The sequence below is a fragment of the Larus michahellis genome, chromosome 6 (assembly GCF_964199755.1).
Source record: "Larus michahellis chromosome 6, bLarMic1.1, whole genome shotgun sequence".
NCBI classification, from domain to species: domain Eukaryota; kingdom Metazoa; phylum Chordata; class Aves; order Charadriiformes; family Laridae; genus Larus; species Larus michahellis.
In genome coordinates, this window is record NC_133901.1 from 51,209,419 (window position 1) to 51,235,695 (window position 26,277).

Below are 26,277 nucleotides of genomic sequence, written 5' to 3' on the forward strand. Positions count from 1 at the left end.
TGTGTTTCCTCTGCAGGGACGATAGCGATTAAGAAGGTGCTATCAATTTTACCTGAAGTTTAAAATTCAACAGTATAGGGTTTGGGGGTTTTTTTTGTTTTGTTTTGTTTTTTGTTTTTTGGGGTTTTTTTTTTTAGGTTTTTTTGTTTGTTTGTTTTCTTGTTTAACCCGGAATCCGTTAAAGAAATACACCTAGACTATCATACAGAAAACAATTTAATTGTGTGCCCTTTACACACTTTGGAATGTAATTCTGGAGAGGAATTAATAGACACTGTTGCTTCAAAACATTCGGACATCAAAAAAAAGCGCATAACGTAACGTTTATTTGCAGTCTCCATTATCTCCAATCCAGCGTTCACCACTTTTCATACACGAAGTACCAGAGGTGCTTTCTATATGCACTCTGCCTCAACTGAAAAGATTTACAATTGCATTTATCTAAAGCATTTGATGAAGACTGGCTATTGGTACACAACTGTTTACTCAATTCTCTGGCCTCTGCCCCAGAAGTGGGAGGAAAAGCACTGAGCCGCCTCCTGAAGAGTTATCCAAAAAGCTTCAACTCAAGAACCAGAAACTCCTAAGAAACAACCATGGAAAGAGGAGTGTTGGCTGTAAGATCTTTATTTCTTCCATAAAAGAGGAAGGACTACATCATCTAAGCAGAGAGCTTCCAAATTCTATTAAGCAAGATGGTTCAAGCTATATCCACATTTTTTGGGGGGGGCAAATGAATATAGCCTTGCCCCAAACAACAACCATAATGACAAGCTGTTGAAAACTGGTCACATTTTGCGCTCCTTCAGAAACCAAAAGGAGGGGGGAAAACAAAGCAAACCCCCCAACTTACTCCTGTGCTAGGGCGGAAGTATAAAAATGTCAATAAAAATGTCCATTATTGAAACACAGTACTTCTCCGGAGGAACGTGCCTGCAGAAACAAAAGCAATGCCTGTGCAGTATCTTTTCAATGTCACTTTAAAAGCTATACAGTCCTATCTGGATACGCAAAAGCTAATAATGCCAAAGGACAGAGAAAGCAAGTAGGCAGCCCACCATTCTGTGGCATTAAAAATGTGATTAAATGAAATTCACAAACAGTTTAGTGACATTTCTGATAGACTAATCACACAGCAGTGCTCTAAACAGAGAAACAGACCCATTATCAAAATATTCCCTTTAAAAAACTTGTATCTCGGCAGAGTACTTAGTGTGTTTACTGTGTGGAGATAACAGCTTCTCACTTCAGATTTAGAAGAACATGGACGAAAAGAGGGCTTCCCACAGCTGTATGCACTAGCAAGAACTAGCACAAAACTCATTCTTTGCTTTAAGTCTCCATGTTTTGGAACAAAGGAAAACTAACTGTCGACCCAGTTTATGAGCTCATCTCAAAACCAGCCTGTACTTTAAGAATAATCTTCTCTTAAATGGCAGAGTGTTCGGGTACAAACACCAACCATTCACTTGAAGCAAAACTTAATTATTTCCTGACGGATTGGTTAAAATTGGCCAGGGAAGTCAGAGGTGAAAGCTCAAATACTTTTCAGAAGCTACATACAGCAGGATGCATAGCTTCTCACTACTACCTATCAGTTCAGTTCCCCCCAACCTCCAACCCGGAGCACGGTTGTTTCTCATTGTGGCTACTGCATTATCGGTACTTTTTAGAAAGAGACAATACAGTCCTAATCAATACAAATACTTTGCTCATTTTTTTAAATTCAGGAAGTTGCCTTCTCCATGGCAGGCGCTCCATTTCAGCCAGCCACATTGATGAAAACATCCCTAATGTGGCAGCTGCCTAAAAAAAAAAATGCAACAAAATCAAGCCGACGGGCTCTTAAATCTTTCACAAACACATTCAGGATATTTCTAGCTAAATACAGTGCATAATTAACAGTCATCTTAGAAAGACTTAACCTTTATTCGCCCATTTATTTCAGTCCGCGCTTCCCCCCACTCTTCTCAGTACACTAGCTGGATCACAAAACAGATTCCTCCCCAAACAGTTCAGCCAAGAAGAATCTTTTTGGGCTGGTCATCCACTTTGGAGCTGTATTGTGCAATACAGTTGTAAGCAAATTCTAAATTCAACACATGGGGTTTGGGTATTTGAAAACCACCCAAATACGGTGTACAGAAACCAGCATTCAGCAGTCTTGCCTTTTCAAACATTTTCAACTGCAAACTCATCTATTTTCACAATCAGAACATTTTTGTCTGAAAAGTTTATTTTAGTTTTCTGAACACTCTAAAGCAACTGTGCTTTTGATGTTACACAAGTGTCCAGATAGGGTTAACAAAAATTAAAATGTTCTAAATTACAAATTGAATTCCTGTAAGAGCTTGAGAAAGGAAACAGAACAGAAAAGCATGACATACACACATTGTGAAGAAACCCCAACTTTTCATGCAATGGCAGGCAAGATGTAAAAAGCCACCCAAATTCACACATTTTTACACCGAATCATCAGAAAAGTACTCTGTAGTAAATCTGTACATCCAAATACATTTGGGATCTACACCTAAGTTACATTATTTAATGTTATATACACTTATTACCCCTTGTATAATGTCTAAAGGAAAATCTTCATTCAAACCCAAACCAAAAAAAAATAATAATGCAAGACTAACTTGGAAAAAAGGAGAATCACTTTAGACATTCAGTTAAAATGTTGGTTTTGTTTTAATCTAGACCTCAAAGTGTTTATTAAAAAACAAACAATCCTCTTCATTTAACATTTTGCTTTCTAACTGTACAGTAAATTGCATTGCAGAGAACGAATCCCGTCTTCAGACTGTATTTTCTTTGGATGGATTTAAGATGTAACTGGATATTACTTTAAAGATAAATAAAGGGAAGTTGGTCCAACTAGAACAACAGCTGATATATTACATGCATATGGGTTTTTTATATAGTTTTAAATTATTTTTTAAACAAATGAGTGTAGGGTATAGTTGATATCGCAAATAAACCAAAAAGCACCTGGAGTCAAAATATAAAACATACCTCCTATCCTGGCAATGGCAGTAAAAATCAGAAGAGTAATCTTTCTGGAACGGCATTTTTACATAATTTAGAAATGTTAAGTACCAGGAAGACTACTAATCAAGTAGTTTTAGCAGCCAAGTTTCCCTCTTTTTATTGAATGGAACAAATGCTTTAAATAAACCGTTTGTCCTCTTCACTGAAGAGAGCTAGTCTATTCATCTTTAATGAGCTAGGTTTTTTGTTTTTTGTTTTTTTTTGGGAAGATTAGCCACGTACTGTAGTAATGCCTACTGCATATAATCCAAGCATTTGCTGTGAACAGTTGGAGAAAGCAGTCAGTAAGAACCTAGGATCAATGAAATAGATGTTACTTTAAGCCATCCACAAAATGGAGATCCATATAGTGCCCAGTGTTAAAACCCAAATCTCTTCTCGCGCTTTTTGTTGTGCAAGTTCATCCCCATGAAAAGAGGAACTGATCCATAGTTCAATTTTCTTATTTCCTTAGTCAATTTTCACATTAGTGTAGATTTTACGAACAAAGGCACTTGTTCCCATGTAACCAATAGCTCCTGCAAAATAAACAGAAAATACTGAATATGTTAGAGAGCTGATCAAAATAAGGCAGCTATATAAAACACACACACTTAAACAGAGAAAGTCACATAAAGCATGCACTCTGCACACAGAAAATTACCTGCAATACTTGTTCTCAAACTCTAATTATCCATGCTCCCAGTGAACGTCTGGCAAGAACTCCCCTGGTCTAGCAATCTAAATCCATTAAGCCATCTTACCAAGAGGCCATGCTCACTTGGCCTCGATAAATATAGCAGCCCCCCTACTGCTGCCAATAACTGGGTCCCTTTTTCTGAACAGAGGGTAAAAAACATACAATCACCCACTCTGCAGGGAAGGTGGATGGGAGGGCGGGTTTTTATTATAAGTTACATGCCTTCTGGATGAGTGTTTTATTGGCAGATGGCTTTTTCCTTCCCACAAGGCACAAATAATAATAGATCCCCATCCCAGGAGTCTTAAACTCCAAGGAGGTCTGTACAAAGAGATTAAACTAGTAGCAGTTAGTAGTTAAAGGAAATTGCAACCTGTGGTTTTCAAATTAGTAAGAGTCATGAGCAGAGTATGCATTGTCACAGCAGTAATAAAAGAACAGGTCACTGGGGTTTTGATAGGGGCAACAGTTTACGCTAAACCCAAAATACTGCAGGACTAAGAACACCTAGAAAAATGAAAGAAATGCACTGGACCGGGCCTTCTGCTGAGAAAGAGATTCAGCAACCTACCTGGTCAAACCCAGAACCTCAGGTTTGCCAGGCTCAGTGAATACCGTTGTCTTAGGATATCCGCAGGGAATACCCCAGTGCTTCTCCTTCATCTCTTCCAAGCAAAATGACAGTAAATCAGCCTTGTGGAAGTCTGTTTGGCTAACTCTCGGGTTAGAAGTGAATTTGAAAAATCAAGCAAGAATTAGAGAGAACTGCTGACAGAGTGCCAGAATAACACATCATAAAATACGGGAAGAAAATGATAGAGAAGTGAATGTGGATAACTCAGTACAGATAAGAGAACTCATAACATCAAACACTTGGAAGCTCAGTAAAGAATGGACTCTAAACAGCTATTTTTGCTTCACATAAGCAATAAGTAAAAGCCCAGAACAAAGCATGAAACAACACTTTCAGTGATATGGGATGCACCAGACTTCCATAAGGTGTGTTAAATACAGAAGCCTAACCAACACTAAAAAAATTTCTGGCGAAACTTCATTTTTCAAGAAAATTAAGTTTTTTTGCCTTTAGAAATTAAGACCATACACACCTGCAGCTAGTATTGCTGGCCACAGATTTATTCAGAACCTGATGAATTCTTTAAATCCTGGGGACTGCTCAAATAATTCATGAGGTCAGCCATAAAACTCACACAGAATTTTCGTTTTCAGACCCCTAAAAGCCCAACATTGGTGTTTAACGAGGAAATCTGCACAAGGCAAACCTGATGCATCATTCCAATGCCACCGGAGTAGTAAAGAGCCTGTGGAGTCAGCCTCTGTGTTGCATAGCATTTTCAAGCTGTATAAATATCACGACAACCATTCTACTGGGCAGCAAATGAGGGATTTGTATGGCTAACTTGGACAAAGCAGAGTTTGACTAAAACAAATATGGCACAGGCAAGATCAGGTTGCTGCTTGCAAGCGTGAAGTGTGCTGAGGACACAGCAGAAGCCCGGCAGTTCAAGGAGGGACCAGTACAGTGTTCTGACAGACCCAAGCACAGGTTGTGCAGAAGAGCTGAGGTGAGCTTGGACTCATACAGGAGCACGCAGATTCCTCTGCGGCCTGTTAAGAAACTCATCTTCTGCCTTATGCAGTAAATGGACAAAATAAGGCCACTGGGCTCCTCTTTGAAGACTTACCATGTTTTGCCTGTTAAAGCAGACACTGACAACAGATCCAAAGCCCATTTTAGTTGCTAAACTCAGATACATTACAGAACTCGTTCTTTGAGGGTTTCTCTAGTGATGTGATGCCACATATCACAGAGATTTGGGAGAACAAAGCGCTAATTGTGTTTCATTTGGGATCTAGAGAATGTGTGCATGAGATGCAAGTGAGGGGGAGGAGTTGAGAGTAGCAGTCACATGAGACCACAAGCTCTCAACCCCATAAACAAATCATAACCTATTCTGAATCGCAGGAGCCTTACCCATGAAGGCCACTAATGGCCAATAGCCAAGGCAGGGGGGTTAAGCCTCAAGGCTACTTCACAGCCACTGAATAAAACATGCGGTGGGGGAAACCCTAGACAATGACAGCTAAAGAACGTCCTCCTGAAACAAATGCAGGACAATTGGATCACTTGAATAAAAAATCCATAGTAAAGGGAATGATTTTATTTATTTATTATAAATACCACCTGATAAGGTGTTTAACTTGGTTATGGCCTATATAGGTTTAGCAGAAATAGACTGCAAGCATATTTCAGCAGAACAAGCAGCTTTTAAATAAACAGAAAAATCCAAATAGTGAGGAAGAGCAACCACAAAAAAGAAAAAGATTAATTCCTGTCTCTAACTTCAAACCAATTAACACTTACTTTAATTGTGACTTGTAAGCACAATTTTTTTTTATTTAAAAAAGCCTTTCAATCATACTTATGTTATTTATCTGGTATTGCAAGAGGCTATTCTATACTACCTAGCTCCTAAGCCATCCACTGAGCTGGAGAATAAGTTTTATTCTTTTCTGTCACTAAGAGGGAAGCACGAGGAGCTCAAAAGGTTTGGAAGTTCTCATGGGCTCCCTACTGTCCAGCACCAGAACTTAGATGCTCTGCAGAGGAGAGCAGACTTTGTGGATCAAAGCATCCCACTACATGTGGGATTTGAGTTCGCTAGGCATTGTCAGGGGCACTAAAACCAGAGTTGGATGACACAAGGCTCCAGAGAGTTTCCCTGTGGCTGCCTTGGATCCTAACTCGTTCGTCTCATATCCAACTGTGTGATACTGAACACGCTCATTCGTGTGAGCCTCCAAAGCACAGCTCTACACACTTTTCACAGGAGACGTACAGTCAGTAGCACGCACACTGCACAATTCTCTAACACAAATGTCTTTGTTAGACCTCAATGGCAGCAAGTTCCCTAGACAAATGCTTTTTGACAGGGGATTTTTTTTTTGTTTCCTTCCCTTCACATGCTGAAAATGGGAGTTCTCAGTAAAAAGGAATCTCACAGCTTCTCTTCCAACACACTTAAAAAGACAAAAAGAAATCTCAATAGAGCTATGGAAATAAACTTTAATGTGTTACAGTATTTTCTAATTTTGATTAAATTTGGATTTTACTCTAATATTCCATCAAGTAGTGTCCTACCATAACAAGAAAGCATTCAACAATCTTTCTTTTCCATGTTTTAAAAAACATTTTAATTACAGAAACTGGTGGGCAAGCTTGGCTTCTGCATCATAGACATTTTAATCAATACCAGCCTGAGCACTTTAAAAAGAAAAGATTAGAGCTGAAAGTATAAGCCTATTAAAGAAAAAAAATGGCTGCAAGACTACCAGAACAGCAGGGAAGTCTTGTAATGTGCCAAGAACCTGATGAAGCAAGACTAGATTGTGTGAGAGAAAAGGGGAACAGGTACTCAGCAGTTAAAGAGATGATTTCCCTCCCCTTTTTAGAAACATTGTGAAATTACCCATCGTCTTGTGATATCAAGAAACGTATACTTTACAGAAAGTAAGCTGCTGTAAGACATCATGCGTCTCAAATATCTAACTCAAAGAAATCCTTCCACTAGAATCTATAGGACTATTCATTCACTATTAAGAAGGAAAGCATTAAATAAGGATCACACATAAAAAGCAAATAACATCACGGGAAAGTGCAAAAGAACCAAGTAGCACTTTCTGAAAGTCATACAGCAAAGGATAAAAATAAAGCTAACAGGTGAACAAGTATATTTGACTTTATCAGATGACCTCCATACTGAGAACTGTTTTTTTTTCTAAACATCGTCACAACACTATCTTAAAAAGCAATGAAATACAGCTGCACACAGGAGAACTCTGCACTCTCTTTACCTGAGAATATTCCAATACTTATTTCTCAAATGCTAGCCTGAAGCGTCAGTCCTTTCTGTTCTGGTCACCCTCATGTATACATGCCACAAGATACAGATGGTGGCGTCATCAGCATTGCAATACCTTTGAGGCCTCAATGGGTGTACCTAGCTTCTTGTCTTGAAGCAACAGTAAAAACTCCGAAACAAAATGCTAGCATGGACTCAACTTAATTTGAAATTATTTTTCAGAACTTCTTGCCAAATATTGAGTCTTTCAAGCTTACACTGAGCGTGAAATTCTCTGCACGGTACATAAGTTGTCTTCCTATCAGAAGACACGATCCACGGAAATCTCCTATATTAGGTAGGAACCAAGTATAAGCAGAGAAGTCTAAGATTCTTTTTAAAGACTGTCAGCTTTTTTGAGCACATCTTGCAGACATACACACTACACCACCAAAACGAAAGAGCTAAAATCAGAAACATGACAGTCTGAAGAATTCTGATAGAAAACCGTCAATATATTTGAAACTTACCACACATTATTCCCAAAGCTGTGCTAAATACTGCCATATAGCCAAAGTAAAACGATGTTTGAAACAAGCCATACATCCTGAAAAAGAAAGATAGGAATTTATGCTAGGTATTTTTCACAGTTTTTCTCAACAAACTTATTTGGCAATACAGTAATCTGATATTCAAGCAAGAAAACTATCACTTACTTTGTCTTGAAAAAGTAATAGTAAAAGGAGTACATGTAAACATAAATCGCAGTTGAAGCCGCAGAAAGAAAGCTTGTCCATTGCCTGAAAGTAAACACACACGAACATCATATATCTAACCAAAAGGCTTCCCAAGAAGATGTAACAATGCATTAAAAAATATGCCTCAAAATAAAATGTACTGGTTCTACAGACTTATTTAACAAAATCTACATGTTGTCTACTATAAGTGACAAAAGTTACTATGGCAACAGCTACCACTGAGACCAAGTGATGATCCTTCTTCATATTCCTGTGTGCCTTGGCATTTTTATATTTTTTTCTAATACATGTACACACAGATGCCCATACACACAGAAAGCTCCTGTACAGAAAGGATCCAACAATAGATTCCCAACAGATAAAATCTGGACGCAGGACACAGAAAAGACCCATCTAGACTGAAGAACTCTCATAATATGGTTAATTATGCAAATAATGCAATACTTACCACCTATAATCCTCTGCGTTTAGCAGGAAATACGTACAAACGATAGTCACACAAACTGTCACAATGCAGAGGATAACCAGAACCAACATCATAAAGCCATAAACATAGTAGATCTTGTAAGCCCAGAACGAAGTAAAAATGAAATACCTGAAGAGAGTAAACAAAATATGAAGACAACATAGTAATTGAATTTAAATTATTACACTTCTTAATCAAATCGACAAATAGCCGACATACTCACATTTCAATAAAAATTGATCCAAAAGGGAGGATTCCACCTAGGCAAACAATAACAGCTGGTTCCATGAACCTGAAAGATATTAAGATTAGTTTAGGGACAATTTTAATCTTTCATTTATAAACATATTAAGACATATAACCAGATAATTAATATAGCACAGAGAATTATTTAAAAGACATGCTAACAAGAACATTTCTGTCTCATACCAGCATATTAAACAGAAGATTCCCCCAAAGATGTCATGTGTATGGATAGAAGGAGGAGTTATTCTTGGGGAAAGCTGAAACAAAACATAAGTCTCATGCCTATCACCTACTGGCATAACATTAGGAATCTAACCAGCCTTAAAGGCTACAGAAAGAATCTCTCTTGCCCAAAAAGGGTCTGAGCAATCAAGCCCCATAACATCCATTAGCCTTGAATGAAGGCAATGAAAACTCAAAGCTGTTCATGGCTTCAAATACAGCGAAAAGCACAAAGAAAATTTTGCAGGGTAACGGTTATAAAATTAAGAACCAGTGTTTATTTTTAATGCTATACTGAGTCATGAGCCTATGGCCAAAAATGAATACTCAGCTACCTGTAGATGATACTGTCACTCACTAAAGGTGACCTCTGTGTAGTACTCGCAATCATGCTGAATCTAGCTAGTAACCAGTGATTTAATTTGCAGCTTCTTTTATTATTTATAGGGAGACTTGTCTAAGTTGACGGTGTGCAGTTTCATCATCTTCAAGAGAAGTATCTGATTTCTTTTTATCTGTCATGCTGATCCAGAAAAATCCATCAGATTCCCAAGATACAGGTCACAATATAAATCAAATCCTAGTATCTGAGCTGCAGAACCCGGCACTAACAAAAGACTGTGTGCTGCACCTCCTGGATATTGCAGGTGTACACGTTTCAGTGCCCCCTTCACTTTGTCTGTTCCATTCCTCTGAACAGGGAAAGCAAGAAAAATCTATTAAAAAATCCTCTGAGGATTTTTTTCATTTCCATAGCTTGCTGCTTCCATCTCAGAATTAAATTAATAGGAAAAAGCGACTGCATTCATGATTTTCCAAAAACCCAAGTTTACTTTTGAGACTAGGCACCCACCCCTTTATATTCACTTCAAAAATAATAAAGGCTTATTCGCAATTCAAACTGTATACCTGGAGTACTTTAGGCTCTGTGCCGTCAACAAAAGTGCAGAATTGGGAACGGCGCTGCAAGCTTCTCCCCACCATGACCCTGCAAATATGTCTCAGCTTCTACATGGAGACCATTAAACAGAACAGCCTGCCTCCAAGGCACATTCAATCCTAAATTTGTGAGAGGCATTAACTAAGAGGAAAGGTTTCGTTTCAAGATACCCATGCAAGAACTGGGTTGGGACCATCCTTTTTACATAAGAGACTGAAGAGCATTTCAGGCCAAATGCGAATCTCCAGTGATCTAGGACTTTAAAATTTGCTACAACTATTAACCATTAACTGCACTAGGTGTTTTTATTCAACAGAAAAAAAACATATTAAGGAAATGTCAGTAGAGATGTTCTTCTGACATAACTCAATTGAAATAAAAAAGGTTACTCTAGAAAAATTTTTAATGATCACATCTGAAAAGTCATTTTAAATGTACTGAAGTGAATAGATCTAGTTAACATGATGCTTGTCTTTACCATTTTTTCTCTGGTATGGGACGAGGCACTGCATTGACACGACATGGAAAATTAGGCTGTCCTGACAGATTTCGACCAAGAATCGTACCAACGAGGTTCAATGGAAGAATGACAAAGAAACAAATACAGCACACTGCCACCTGTAAGCAAGAAATAAATAATTTAAAAAAAAAAAAAACCAAGTATAAGACGACAAAAGAAGATAATCAACCCACTCCATATATTAGTCCTTAGTAATTGTTCCTGTAGAATCATACTCCTAGTTATGAAGCATTAGTCAATATACATCTATTTTATCAAAGTATTTATTTCCTGAGAAACTTCCTAATAAACATTAGTAAGTACATTTTCTTGCATCGAGAGAACAGAACCATTACAGATTTTTTTTTACTATTTTCTTCTAACCATTGTACTCAGTATATTGCAAAGGAATGAAATTAAAGTCTTCATGGTACTTCATCACAGAAAATTTTGTCTGCTTCTCTTAAACTTTTGCAGATTATGCTATCCTTGGGAGTTAACATCTGGCAGTTAGGCAGCTGCATACAGAACTACAGCTGCTGGGTGCAAAATTTTTAATCCCATCCAAAAAAGAAACCCAAACAAGAATTGCAAAGCCATGTCAGAACGCTACCAATCAAAATTTTGGGTTCAATTTTCTCCACTATCCATCAACCAGCTAATTAAGAACACAAACTGTCAAAGACACAAGTATGCACAAAGACACTGGTATGCACACGTACACAATTTAGAAGCACAATGGCCCTACTTACATACAGAGATTAGATTTATGTACAACGCAGCAAAGTCAAGCCAATGTTCCAGCTCTTTCCAGTGGAACAACCTCCCTAAAATTTTACCATGAATCATCTTTTTTCCAGTATATGTATGTAGCTCTACTTTTGCAATTCCTTGAAGGCAACATATTTTTATCTTCTAAAACGGGAAAATTTAAAGTATTTAGCAAGACGTTCTCTTCCGGTAACTCTTCAGCACAAAATGATTAGCAGTAGCCAGTTTGTTAACATTTTGATATTGATAATTAAAGACAGAACAGTGGTCTGTAATGCAATAACTATAGTTCTGAAGATTGACCCTGTGACCTTCTCCATGCAAACATATGAAAATACTGCCTTTTAAAAGCACTGTTGCCTGAGGCTCTGTGTACGCCCTGGTGCCTCCTGAGAAAAGAAGCTATATTCCTCTTTCACTCCATCAGGACGCAAAGTCCATGGCAGCAGCTTAATACAAAAAAAATGGATGGAGGACCAGGTCTAGGCGCCACGCACTGACTTGTTTAAGAAGCAGTTACTCCAGGATAAATAAAGGCTGTTCACATATATCTACATAAATCTACTGTAAGCAGCTGAAAAGCAAGAACCACTAGGCTTCATGAATGAGGAGCTGCACTACATTAGCTCAACGCAAACCTAGCACGGTCAGTCACATGAGATTAAGGCAACATCTGACAGAAGTCAGTGGGTTATTCCTCTATTACTGACTTGCATATCATTACAAGCCTAGGCCAGATATGCATGGAAAATGTTGCCTGGGGGTCGGATGGAGCAAGCCTTCATGCTTCACAGAAAGATACACCAAACAGGTGGTGAACAAGCAGCAGGACTGTCCAGACTGCTCTGTATATCTTCTGAGGAGAGGTTATTAAAGGTTTACATCATGAGCCACTAAAATACGAAGCTTCAGTGGTAAATACAGAAAAGCTAAGCAGTATTTATACTTGCCAATAATAAAGCAGATTTTACACAATTAATACATCTTTAGTATCTCCCATTTATCTTCTTCCATTACTGGAAAAAAAACAGGTTATCAAGCATAGTGTCTTAGGTAGGACACTGAGGTTGCCTAAGAATAAATTACAGGAGAAGTATACAACTCACTTAATGGATGCAGGTTCTGCACTTGAAAACGGCTCGAAAAGAATAAGGAGATGAGAATTTTCAGAGAAAAATGTCAAAAAATATCAGACACAAAGAAGAACATCTTGAGTCCTACATTTACTAAAATCCTGACCAAAAAGTCCCAGCTTGTTTGAAGTGCAGTGGATAGAAAAGACATTCAAGAATTAAGGCCTGGCCAGGATCCAAAGAATTTCCGAGCTGACCATACCGAAGCCATTTGCAAGAAGAGCTTGCTCCGCTTCCTGCCCGGCCAGAACCTCGGGCTGTCGGGTGGCCCCTGTCCATGGTGCTCCTGGCGCTCCGGCAGGGAGCTTCCAAACCTGGCCCAGGCAGGAAGCTCAGACACAGCCAGCCTGAAAGGGCATCTGTACTGCTCACCCAGACACAACTGTCTGTTACAGTGCTGTTACCAAGGTGTCTGAAGCTTTGCTTATTTATTTCAGAAATTACCCCTAACTGTAGACAGTGATAGAAAGTGAATCTGCTGCTTTACTGCAGAAAGAAACGGTCTAGGGACAGCCTTGGGTTCCAAGCTCACCTGGAACAAAACTTCGTAGCTTGTAATTGTCCATCTTGCAAAACATATCTACCATAGGGAATCCACGCTGAAAGAATATAACCTCAGAGAAGGAACCAAGCAAGGACCATCCAGGCCTAATTACTCACAAGCTGGCAAACTCCTAGATAACGGCAGGCAGTAGATATAAACTCTCATTCTAGTGACACCAACTGCAGAGTTCAACGGCTTCCAATCGGGCGGGCAAGGAGTAGGCCCAACTTGATCCCCTGGGCCAGGGCTGTTGTGTTGTCCAGGAAACTGACTCAGCAGCAGCTTTGAAATATAAAATGTTTATCTGCATAAAACAAGCTGAGACAGACCAAGGTTCCTTGATTAATGGCTTCAGCAAGTTCTGCCAACCTGTCCCCAATATGCTTACAATTGGCATCCATCAGAAAACCTGAGTGCTTGTGGTTTCATTATCGGATCAGTGTCAAAGCATGACTGATAACGGTGTAACATTCTATTAACCATTTGGCTGAAAAACAAACTGATTTCAGTTTAGCTAGCCTCTTCGGTGAAATCTAGTAATCAGCACTAGGTAAAGTCAACATTTTGTTAAACAATGAACTGCCTGTCTTAATGCTATGCTATGTTCTGAGCACAGATGGAACTGAAGTGCATTTTTGCCTTTTTTCCTGGCGCCATTCAGGAGTCTAAAAATTACCTGAGATGATTTTGCAGTGCAAAGGAGGCCCAACTAAGCAAGCAAGCAGAGATCATAGTGCAGGCCCAGGAATGCCTTCTACTCCCATCTGTCTCTGGTAAGCTGACCAAGCTGATCAAAATGTGAATGTTCTGTCTTCTGAGATAACTCCACCCTCGTGTCAGCAACCTGCTGGTCTTGGTAGGCTGACCAACACAACCAGTGCTAGTTACAATCAGCACAATCTCTGCTGATCTCAGTAGCATCTTCTTTCTTGCTTTCACCTTGCTGTCTCACTTCAAGGTAGCTGACCTGCTCAGACTGATGCATGCTGAAAATGACTTTGTTCATTCTTGGCAGTAATAGTCTTATCTGGATGCAAGAGATGACTGCAGACAAGTGTCTTTTCTAGCTTCTGCGTTTTCAGGCATGTTCCTCTTAATTTCAGATCTGAGGTGAAGGCATCACTCCCTCCCAAACTCAACAGGTATTGCCTGTTGCCACAAATGGCAAGGGCAGTGATGATGCAGGCTGGGCAACGCCTAAAGCTAGAGAGTTTAAATCCAAACTGAAGCAAACACAGGGCACTAGGGTACCCAAGTGTCTTAACTGAGAAAGAGATGAAGTTATGACACTCCTGCATCAAATGTTTTGGAGAATGAGATTACAATGACGAAAACGGCTCAGGCACTTACTGGCCTCCATTTCACCATCACAAATGCTAAGAGGAAACAAAGGCAGATCAACGCACATACCTGCTCTGCCCTCCCGCAGAAGCACCTTCCTACAGAGGTCACCGGCAACATACTAAAAAAAACCCAAAACCCCAATAATAGCTGTTGCATGACAGGCAGAGATAAGAAAGTTAGGTCTCAATGAGCCTTTTAAGAGAAGAATTACTGTAACATCAGCCAAGAGAAATTCAGAAAACAGTTTTAACTATCACTTCAGAAAACACAAATTATGCAAACAGGCAAACCTACTGCATCTACAAACCCAGTTTTCCATCAAGCAAATAAGCACACGCTCTCCATAATCCATATTACTGAAGACAAACTACATGGGTTTTTCTACCAAGCCAGTACATTAAAACATACCTATTTCATTTTAACTGTTGTATTTTTGTTGTACAAAATATCTTATTTATACACTAGCATCTGATTTAGTTTGCAGGTTTTAGTTGCCATAGAAGAGATCGTCAACCTCACCAAGCCTGCATTCTTTCTAACCCCTTTTTGTTTTGTTTTGATGGGGAAACAATATCCTACTGCCCTTGACTGAACATGCAGGATTCAGTTTTCCTTATTTGAAAGGAAACATTGTCAAGAGGCATATAATTTATGTTCTAGTGCCATGTGTTTCATATTTTCTGACAACTGTAGATTAAACTTCATTCAAAGGTGATAATTAAAATTTTTATGAGCATATCTAATATTAAACAGCTACTGGCAGGCTACAGTGCCTTGACTGCTTAATGCACAAGGGAGAAAAGCAATAAAAATTAACTGTCAAAGCAGCAGCTTGATCTTTCCTGTCAGCTACCAAAACTGCACTCTCAGACATGAGACTCTCCCCCCCCAGACAGAGGTTACTGAATCTGTGCAGTGGAACAGTTTTGTGCCCGTCATCTGCCCAAACATTATGCAGAAAAAGAAAAGAATAGAAGGCTTCAAAATAAAGTATTATTAATTTTATTACAACTAGGTTGTTAATCTAGGGTGCTGCTTTGGGCAATTGAACCATTGAAAATTTAGGCAGAACCATTAAGCCATGTCTATTTTCAGCAAAAATGAGTTTTTTGACCAAGGGTTCCACAGTCACTTTCAAGCAATCTGAGGAAGCAACCTGTTGAATGTATATGATTAGATTTTTTTCTATTTTTAGCCAACTGTATTTCCTTATCTGGCTCAAGGCATGAAAGTCTTCAGCGCTACCAGGTCTTCCTTTTTCAGTAGCAGACAATACTCATATCAACTTAAAGCTGTCAGGGATGGCTGCAGCCTAGATTAAGCTATCTGTTGGAGGAAACACTTTTTTTCTAGTTTAAACAAGGTATGAAAGATGCAAACACTAGGATCTTGATCCCAAGAGAAATTCAGTGTGCGTAACATTATTTAATTAAATCATTAAAAATGCATACTGGAAACATTAGCCACACAGGAACCTACTGCTCAAACAAAACAAAAATGGTACATCTTAAACAGTTTAATAGAAGCTGCATGGATTCTGCAGTCAGAATATTACATTAGTCATAGCAGCCTTAATGGAAATCTTTAAATAATGTATCACACACAGAACAACGTAAGCAGTCACAACTTATGAAATACCAGAATTAAGATGGTCCCTTCAAATTCAATCATACTGTACTCTCTAGAAATTCTGCATTACTTAGTAAGTATTTCTGCATAGAACTACCACCACACTCCTCATAAAGGCATATGGAGAGGTCACTTCACTTGCCATTATTTTAAATTATTTTAATTGTTCCATGCTCCATTTTTTGCATATACTTCAAACAGAACAAAACAGAAAGATGACTGATAAATACACCTAGAAGACTGACAAAAATCAAGAGAAGGTAAATCAAGGTGTACAACACTTTCAGAGGAACTCTATGTTTACCAGTAACAGGATATAATAAACAAAACACTCCCCAAAAAAATCAACTTCGGGCTCTAAAAGAATTGAAGAGTACCCACTGCATTCGTATGAAGGTGAAGAGATGAGAGAAAAGACCCAGACTTCCATCTCCTGCATATATTTAGGGAGGTGAAAGCTTTAAACCATTAAGTTTTAAGAAGCTCTCGTATTTGAATAAAATCTGTCACATTCTTTATTGCATTTTGAAGGGAAGGGCAGCTGAAAGATATCCCAGGGAACAGACTAAGCCTTTGTTCAGGCTCATGGTATATTTCACTACAGAAGGTTTGTCACAGTACAGGTAGACAACTTGTCTACTAGACAAGTATAACTAGAAGGGCTAAAGGCAGAGCCCCAAGACTGAAGAATGATTTTGGAAACAAGCTTTGGATCTTCCCAGTCCCTGCCACATCTTTGAGGAGGTCCCACACATCAGGAATGAGACATACAAGGGGAACGAAGCTCTGAAGTTCAAAACAGACTTCAATGACAGTCAGGTGTACCAAGGTCCTCAAGAGCCCAATCAATTTGAGCATTTTAAGACAAAGCGTGGAAGAGCAGACAGCAGGTACATGAAAGATGCAGCAACTGTGCATTAGCTTGGATGTCTTGGCTTTCACACTATCAGCTGTCCTTGCCTACACCCCATAGAGAATTCTGTCTGGGGGGAGGAATTAAGTGACACAGAGGAGACTACCCAGCAGTTCACTGGGAAGCGGCAATGCAAAACAGGCAACGCACAGGACATCATATTTAAGCACAGTCTCTTAGCAACCTTTTAGCTCAGAGACTTTTCAGCAACTCAGTTTCTGCTTCTTCCAGATTTACAGTACTCAAGAAGAGGTGGCAATTCTTGCCCCAATTTAAATCAAGGAGGGTGGTTTCAAGACATACCAGTAAGTAATTTCTGTGTTCTAGTACATTTAGATGGCAGAGGTTTTATTTCCCCAAGTGGAACAGCACATTTGCACTAAGAATTCTAGAAGTTTCTCTACACTGAGAACAAAGGTGGAAAGACACAAGGTATCTTATTCATAAAGCCAGAGGGCTTCCTGGCGACTCCAACCTGAAGCATAACACAGTCATTTCAAACAATTTTCATTTCCTTCTGCAAACCACTTCATTAGTTGATTTGAAGTCATTAGAGCGTTTCTTATTCTGATGAAGTTTCCGATTCATAACCTGCTCCTACTAAAAGTCTGCTAACTCCACTGAAGTTTTATTGCCACAGTCATAATGATTCAGACACGTTCATAAAACCTTGAGATCATTAAAATCACTGTGTATAAAGAGTCCTAACACCCTGATTAAGTGACCCCTAAAAATTTATATTCCCATTTGCTTTTGCATGTACATGTTTCCATGATCTTAAAATACAAATCAGTTGAACAGATTTACAAGACAAACTTCAGCACAGGTAGAATTCCCTTCCCTCAGCATTCCTGACCTCCAAATGGCAATACGAGTGACAAATGTATCATCATAAATGCTTGCTCAGCAGTAAAACAGAGCCTCTTTGCACATATCAATGTTGTAAACTTTTCTGACGGTATTCTATATGGCTACTAGCTTCGGAAAGAAAAAACAATACAATATTCCTTTGCCACACTGACCAACCAATATAAACATATCCAGAGACAGAATTTTAATCTAATTTCTTGAAGATGAAAACCAGAAAAATTAAGTCAGCAGTTTACAAACATGTTCAGCTCGATATTAGATTTAGTAGTTTTATAACAACTAAGTCAATTTAAAAATTTGGTATTTAGGCACGCATTGAAAATACTACTAATAAGGAAGTGACTAGAACCAACAATGCACATGTAAAGTAACAACTCCTCCATCAGTAGAAAATTATTGAAAGCCTTTGCCTGAAATTGAGAATTGTCTCTCTTTTTATTACCATTTATGACTTCTATTAGATTCATTAACAATGTGTTCTTAAGAAGTATTTCCAGTCACATACTGAATTTGATTATATCCCAAATAATACAATTTATAAGACACAATTTGTGATACTAAACTTCATTTTGTGGTAGATTTAAACTAAGAAGAAATCCAAGGCTACTCAAACGTCTCTGACTAGACTGAACAATTTAACATATCACAAAAACTAACATGCAAAGAAGGGAGCTATAAAAAAAGGCTACATCTCAAGAAAAGAAAACAAGCCTTCCTGTATTAAGATATTTTTAAAGTTAACAGTGCTAATGCATAAAATTAAAAAAAAGCAATTTTATGGTGCATATTTCAAAAAATTCTGCTCTCAAATAATTCCCTTTGCAAGCTCAAACAGAAATTCTGCCAAAGTGCCAAGTGATTACTTCCTACATCGTATCCACACGGTTATTTGAGGTTGCTCAAAAGGGCTGTGACAACAAACAAAATTCTGACAAAAGCCACAAGAAACAAGAGAAGTCATCATGATTAAATGAGAAAGTAATCCAACCAGCATTGTTTTTCAAATGACATGGTTAGCACAGAGACACAAGACCATAACTGGATACTAAATACCACTCCACAAAGTGAAAACAGTGACACATTTTCATAAAGCCAGACCTCCTCAGGACTTCTCATCTCATATTGTTGGCTGATCTTTTATTTTTATTTTTTCTGCTTGACTGCAATGATTTGGAAATAGCTTTTACTTGTAATCTTTTTGTATTGCATTTTAGCTTATAACCAGTTTGCATTGGCCATCCAGAAGAAAATTCAAGTTGCTAACTTCCCATGTTGCACTAACACCACGCCTGAATACAAAGCATTTTAAGCAGAGAGAAGACTTGTTGGCACCCAGCAGCTGTTGCTATTGTGAGTAAAACGAATTATACTTGAAGCACCTTAAAAACCTCCCAGAACACATTTCTAACTAGGAAGCTAAATTGCATTTAGACTAAAATGCAGTTTTTCCTGTGTCTGCAGTGGTGTTTCAATTCTCCAGTAAAATGACTCACCATGGTTCCAAAGGGTATAGCTCTTGAAGCATGATAATAGATGGCAATGAAGTTAATGAAGAAGGCAGTTCCACACACCATCGCTGGAATAAGGAAGGCTCCGATGAACATCTGCTTTATCCATCGCCTTCCTGTAAGAAGGGACATTCCAACCGGACTGGTGAGATATAACTTTTTAAACAAAATACAATGTCAGTAAGCTCTCCAAAATTTAGGTATTTGGCTACTTCTCCCCCAAAAAGTGAAAGTAGTAAGTAACAACATACTGCATCGATACAAGAGCCAAGAGTCAATTAACGGTTTCATATGACTCCTGGCAACTCACAAGATGCAGCACATTAATCAATTTATTAGGCCAGATGAAAAGACAGGAAAAGGGATACAGCATGAGAACATTTCGGCTGAAGAACGGCTTATGTTGACTAAGCTGGCCAAAGAAACCGGAGTATGAAACATAAGCGTATATGTAAGCTGCAGATTAGTAGAGACAGCAATAGCAGAGCTGGCCCCATGCAGAGCCTGCTGACACCCCGAGAGCACAGGAGGGCTCAGCACTACAGCTGCTTTTAGGCAGCACCTGCTCCAGGTTGTCTTGACCCAACTAAGCTGACTCCATACATTCAGGATGCATTTAAGGAACTGGCTATCCCTGGTATAAAGCAAAATGCCACAGCATTTAATATATAGCAAAATTGAACTCAGACATCTTCAACAGCAGAAAAGGTGGAAGGAAAGCAATTTCTAAACCTCAGGCATAAAGACAACAGCAACACTTGTTAGCAGTTACTATCAAGTTCAGAGCCCCCTGAAGAGCTCAAAAAAACCCTCTTGGGCAATACCCTAAGAATTTTCACTGTCTGTATTCCCTTTACTTTCTGTGCTCTTAAATACTGTCTATATTTAAATTCAATACACCATAGATGCATCTGTAATACGCACTAAATAAAAAGTCAGAAAACTAGCATATATGCTTTTCAAGACCATTATCTGTATTTTCACCATGATGAGCCAACATAATTAGCATTTCATGTTCCAATACATGTTTGATATGTAGTAAAAAAAATGCAAATCTTGCTGAACTCTACAGCAGGATACATTTTAGAAAAGCAACCCTTATTTACCTCAATCTGTTTTTCTCCAAATCACTAGGTTTATACACAAGCCACATGAAATTAAACATCAAACCTCCAAACTCAGAGCAGATTAGAGTGCTGTCGAGACTGAATATTAACAAGTATGTCATGCTAAAAAGATACAAATTTTCTTCTGCAAACTTACCAGAATTATTTTTGCTAAAGCATTGTAGAAGATAATAGATATTGATTACTCTTTTATTGCAGCGTAGGGAATGGATGAAGCTAGTGGACTGCAAGGATATTAATTGCTCATAATTCAGAGGCAGAGTGGAGAGCACTAGAGGACAGCCTGTCCAAATCTGTTATGTCAATTTTATCAGGCTTCTGCTCTCTACTGATATTCATTTTGAATTTGCTAAGTATGAAGCAGAGCACGTGCCGGAAAGTAGAATAACCTTCTTGAAAAGTTGCTATAAACAGTTTCCCCCATCCGCAGTTAATGGTCTAGTAAGTACTGCATAGTCATCCTTTCCGTGATAGTACACGTAATACCCCCCCGGTACCTATAGGTGAGGGCTATGTAGGAGTCATCTGGAGAAGATGACATGAGCTGTTTAACAACATGCTACAAAAGAGGGAAAGACTATTACACTCTCTGGATGCCATGAGACAAACGATTATCTACAAGAGTATAAGAAGCAATTAATAAGATACAACTGTTGACCGTTCTTTAGCTCTTATTACTTTTAAATTAACCAAAGACTTCAGCTATCTTTAGTTAGAAAATGTAACCAATAGTGAATAGGAAATAATATGGAGGTTAAATATACTCAAAATATTTTGTTTATTAGGAATTTAATGGATTCCATCTGAGTGGCCTAACTCCATGAGGACACTTCTATCTTGATGCAAATCAGAAAATAAGAACTTCTCCATATAACAATGTAATGAAAATGCTGAAACACAAAAGCAATTTACCTCCTTGTCTAGCATAAAGGCTTCCTCCAAAATATCCATTTACTGGCGATGTTGCAGCATAAACAAATATAGCTGTACTAAGCATTGATCCTCTCCTACAAGTGATTTTTTTGGTAAAACAAACAGAAAAACAAAGAGTATTAGAACAAAAGATTACAGTAAAACACGTACATTTAGCAGAAGCAGTTATTTACTATTTTTAGGTAATGTAAAAATTTGGAAGTGCTTAAATTGTAAAACCTGCATGAGAATGAGAATGGTTTGTATCCAAAGCTTCTGGCCAAGTCTAGTTCAACCCAGGAAAAAGAGTTCCGAAATATTATTCTTTTCTAACCTGCATTTATTTTCACTGGAGTACAAAATCTCACCTCTAATCAAAATACGCTGACATTCGGATGTGTGTACCTTGTGTATAAAGAACTGAACTATTTATATGACATATGTTAAATGTACGATTCAACTACTGCAGATAAAAGGTCCTTTTTTCTTAGTAGAAAGGCCAGTATTAACAAAAATATACTACAATTGTGAACGATGTTTCTGCCATCCCTCAGAAATTAATTTTTAAGATCGAAAGTGTTCATCTTACAGAAAATTAGAAAATCTGATTTAGAAACTATAAATACTGTAACAAAGCCACAAATCAGCATGGAATAGTCTGATCAGAAGAGTTTAGAAATTTTTAAATTATCACCTCATTAAATGTTGGAGTACTCCCTTTGGCATAATTTTTCTGAAATTTTACAGGGAAAGCTAATAATTTTAAATCACAAAAGCCATCTCCAAATACATTTTTAAAAATCACGTCTAAGAATAGCAAGATATAAATGTTATTCATGAATAGAGCTGCTTTCCCATGTCCCTTTGCTACTCTTCAGTAGCAAAAAGCAGCAGAATGTTTTCAGCCAGTTTGCTGTACTTTCTTCAAATTAGTTATTCTGAGAGATTCCAGACTATTGGCATTTTGACTTCTCATGGACTGGATGCCTGCCCTAATCACAGAAGTAATCTTTAGTACAACCGGCTTCCATGACCGCATGGATTGAACTAAGCAAATATACCTGCTGGTCACAAACACTAAGGGAGTGTTACGCTAACATTTGCTTCTTAAAAAAAACAAGCAACAGTTCCATTTTAGAGAGCCACTGGTTTGACAGAAACCAATTTTAATTTCTCCTAATTTAAGACAATTTTGAAACATATGCAAAACCCCAGAAGACCATGCACAGTCTGAAGTGACACATGTAGATGCAAGCTACCAGTAAAATGACAGAGACATGTTCATATAAAATTTTCTCAAAATTTCTTATTCTTGAGCTTACTCACATTTCAAATATTCTAATGGAAAAGCTTCTTGAAACACAAACCAGTATTAATAAATTAATAGCTGACATGACCAAATTTCACTGAGAGACTTTTAGTTGGCATCAGCTGCATGATCCTTAAGAGTTTTAACAGACCTGAAGAATCATTCTGGTAATTTTGATTTACAGTCTTTTTCACTCATGTCACTATTTTCCTCAACATAAGAATTGCCTGCTCCAGATTTGGTCAATTGTTCTGTTACATACCCAGAATTAAATTCACTTTGATAGTGATATAAAGGTCGACTGCAATAAAAGACTAAGTGCACATATAGTTTTAAAAATTACTGTTCTGGCACATTCTACAATTGCCATTATGAACTTATAGCTTCCCTACAGTGACAAACATTCTGAAGTGCTTTCATTCCCTCCCTTAAAGGGATGACATGCTGTACAATTAAAAATATGTATGTAAGTCAAGCCAGAAACGCAACCATGGGGCACAAGGGGGGAATAACACCATACGAAAAATGAAAACGTGCCAAGATAGTGGTACTACACAGCGGCTTCTTAAACACAGCAATAAAAAGCCGCTAAATTAAAAACCAAGAGTTCTCTCTAGTGGCACATTAGAAGTATTACACCTTCTTAAAATCAACAGGTGATATTCAAGGGAAAACAGAACAGAGATTGGAAGTTTTACTCATTGCTTAAAACAAAGCACTTGTTAAAAAAAAAAATAAAAATCCCTCCCGTATCCAAAATATGATCACTACAGAAACAGATGAAATCTATCCAGGACAGCAAAAATGTCAAGCCAGTAAAAGGTAAAGAAAGAGAACTAGGTGAACTGCAAGTGGTGTGTTAAACTTGAGTACTATTTGTTTATTTTAAATTAATTATATCCAGCCAGGAACACAGCCCACCTACTGCTAGAGGTTTTACATGGAACACAGGCTGTGCAGTATCTGTCTGAAATAATATAGGAAATTAAACATTCATTCCTGAGAAGACTTGCGGGTAAGACTGGCTTAATGCATTGTCAGCAGTAAACAGGACTATTCACAACGCAGCACACTCCTATTTCAGCCTTTACAGGACGTGGCAGGGAAAACAGGTAAGAAATATAGTAATATCTTGTCACTCCAGATGAAACCAGGAGTTAAATATGTACCTTTTATCATTAATTTCCCATATAATCTATCTGTGATTATGCAAAACAACAAACTAATTTCATAATAAATCATGTAAAAAGCAAGCATTAAAAGAGTAAAATTAAAGGAGACCAACTCATATGGTAAGAGTAAGACAAAGTTTCATTACAACTTAAAACAGCCCTTCTGAATACTACATCTCATCTAAATATAAAGAATAAAGGCTCTCAAACGTTTTTCTTCCAGGCCAGTCAGAACATTCATTTTTGTAATTATTTTATTCATTTAAGCATTTATATGTGGAAGGCATGGTACAATTATACTTACTCTGTGTATAAATCTTCTATCATTGCAACAACAATGACTATAAGAGACACAGCAAAAATTTGACAACCAGAGCCAATAAGCGATGAAAATATTAGAGGATGACTGGATGGTCTAAAAACATCTCCATGGACCTGCTTCCACCCATACTCATCACCCAGATCTCTGTCCTAGGAATAACAACAAAAAATTTAAGTCTAGTCATGACAATTAATGACAAACACACGAAGTAGGCATATATTAAAGGCCTGATTTATTAAAGCAACTTCAAGTGCAAGTATGTCTTCTCTCCTGAATGCATCATATCTTGGAGAAAAGTTTACTTTTCAGATGCTTATGAAGACAATAATAATTACTAACTGAATGTATGATGTAGTAAAAAGTATCAGATTCCCTCCCTGTCCCCAAAATCCTCTGAAGTGCTCAGGAGTATACACAGGCTTCTAGTACACACTCAGAATGGACCTAGTTTAACCTAAGGGTGGATAAGAACATTAATACAGTGACCACAGACAGAATTCTGTGTTGCAATCTAGGAACATGGTATGAAGAAAACCAGTAACGCTTTCAAGACACAGATACGGCAGTTTGCTTTCCAATTGAAGAAAGCCATTCAGAGCTGCTAACACAATGAATGTATGAAGAGAAAACAAGAAGTCTTAAAAAAAAAAAAGAAATTTTAAAAAGCATGAGTGCAGATCTTACCATATCATCCATTTCCTCCTCCTTGCTGTATCTTGCATAATCTTTTCGCAAAGTTCTCATTAATATCATAGACACTAGGCCAACCAGAAAGATCACCATCATAAAAGAATTGAAAATTGAAAACCAGTGAATCTACAAAAAGAAAACACATCCCTAAGGTTTAGAACTGTAAATGTGTTTCGAATTTGTTCCAATAAGGGTAAACCGTTGCCTAGCAGGACAGCTTGTCAGCACTAGCTAAGTAACAACAAACCCATATTGTAAGTAACACTACATTTGTAGAAAGTCCCACTAAAACTGGACTGTGAAACACCACACATAAAGCTTTTCAACAGCCAAACTTGCTCATGACAAAGTTATCGCAGCTTAGTTAAGCATCAGCAAAGTTCAAACAACTAGCTGCACATGCTCCCTTGGTAAAGGGAAGGCAACACAAGGTATTGCTGCCTTCCTAGAGAAGAGGTTTAAGTAGTAAGAGAGATGTTCACAGCCAAAAAGCCAAAGGAACCATTGCTTTGCATAAGACCAAAATGTGCAGCAGCATTATTTTGCCTCTGACAAGCACATCTGGCTTTCACCAAGCTCCAAACGGAATCCAAACCCTCTAATTTCAGAAAGTAGTATAGCTCAGTATGCTACCCTTAAGGAGATTACAACCACAAGTTTAAACCATCACAACTGATACTGCTAATGCTTTTTGCTTTGCAGTTACTTCAGTAAAAAGCATACCTATGACCAGCTAATAAGTCCTACAGTTGTGTCCCTTCATTACTTCCAATATTTTCTTGAACTGCCTTGTATTTGCTACAGGCTTGAAGCTTGCCCACACATTTACTGAAGCACTCTAAAAAACTGGAGCCATCCTATTTGAGCAACAGAACTATCACTTAAAACCTGCCTGTTTCATTGTCCCAGAACACCCGAGACATCCAAAAATTCAAAGATGTCATCCAAAAATTCCACGACATCTTCTGAACTAAAGCAACCATTCTGAGGGGGTATTTTGTAAGGTTGTCTTAGAACAATACATACTCTGTGCTGAAAGAAAGATGGGTCAAGATACTTGTCAAATCGGTCTTCAAACTTCACATCTGATTTCTTCCATTTAACCTGAAGAGAGAAAAATTTACACTTGAAAAGCTCATTAAAATACGTTCAGCTATACTCACACGCAAAAACCCAAAACACATTTTAGAGATTATCCACTTCAGATGTTTCCTTCAATATGAATTTAGGTTTTGGCAAAAACAATGGACTGATGTTCTTAAAGACTGATACCTACAGGTCAGATATAGAATGAAAATCATCCACCTTGGCT

General features: G+C 38.0%; 1 protein-coding gene across 1 annotated transcript in view; it reads right to left on the reverse strand.

Annotated features, from left to right (window-relative positions):
• Window positions 1-203: 203 nt before the first annotated feature.
• Window positions 204-26,277, reverse strand: part of TM9SF3 (transmembrane 9 superfamily member 3) — a 50,146-nt gene continuing 24,072 nt past the window's right edge. Inside the window, exons 5-15 of the mRNA XM_074593066.1 lie at window positions 25,992-26,069; window positions 24,960-25,091; window positions 24,258-24,424; window positions 21,473-21,567; window positions 19,419-19,549; window positions 10,701-10,840; window positions 9,038-9,106; window positions 8,797-8,943; window positions 8,307-8,390; window positions 8,121-8,197; window positions 204-3,569 (exon numbers count right to left, since the gene is read on the reverse strand). Coding sequence (XP_074449167.1) covers window positions 3,502-3,569; window positions 8,121-8,197; window positions 8,307-8,390; window positions 8,797-8,943; window positions 9,038-9,106; window positions 10,701-10,840; window positions 19,419-19,549; window positions 21,473-21,567; window positions 24,258-24,424; window positions 24,960-25,091; window positions 25,992-26,069 — 1,188 coding nt within the window. The 3' untranslated portion in view covers window positions 204-3,501. The remainder of the gene's footprint in view (window positions 3,570-8,120; window positions 8,198-8,306; window positions 8,391-8,796; window positions 8,944-9,037; window positions 9,107-10,700; window positions 10,841-19,418; window positions 19,550-21,472; window positions 21,568-24,257; window positions 24,425-24,959; window positions 25,092-25,991; window positions 26,070-26,277) is intronic.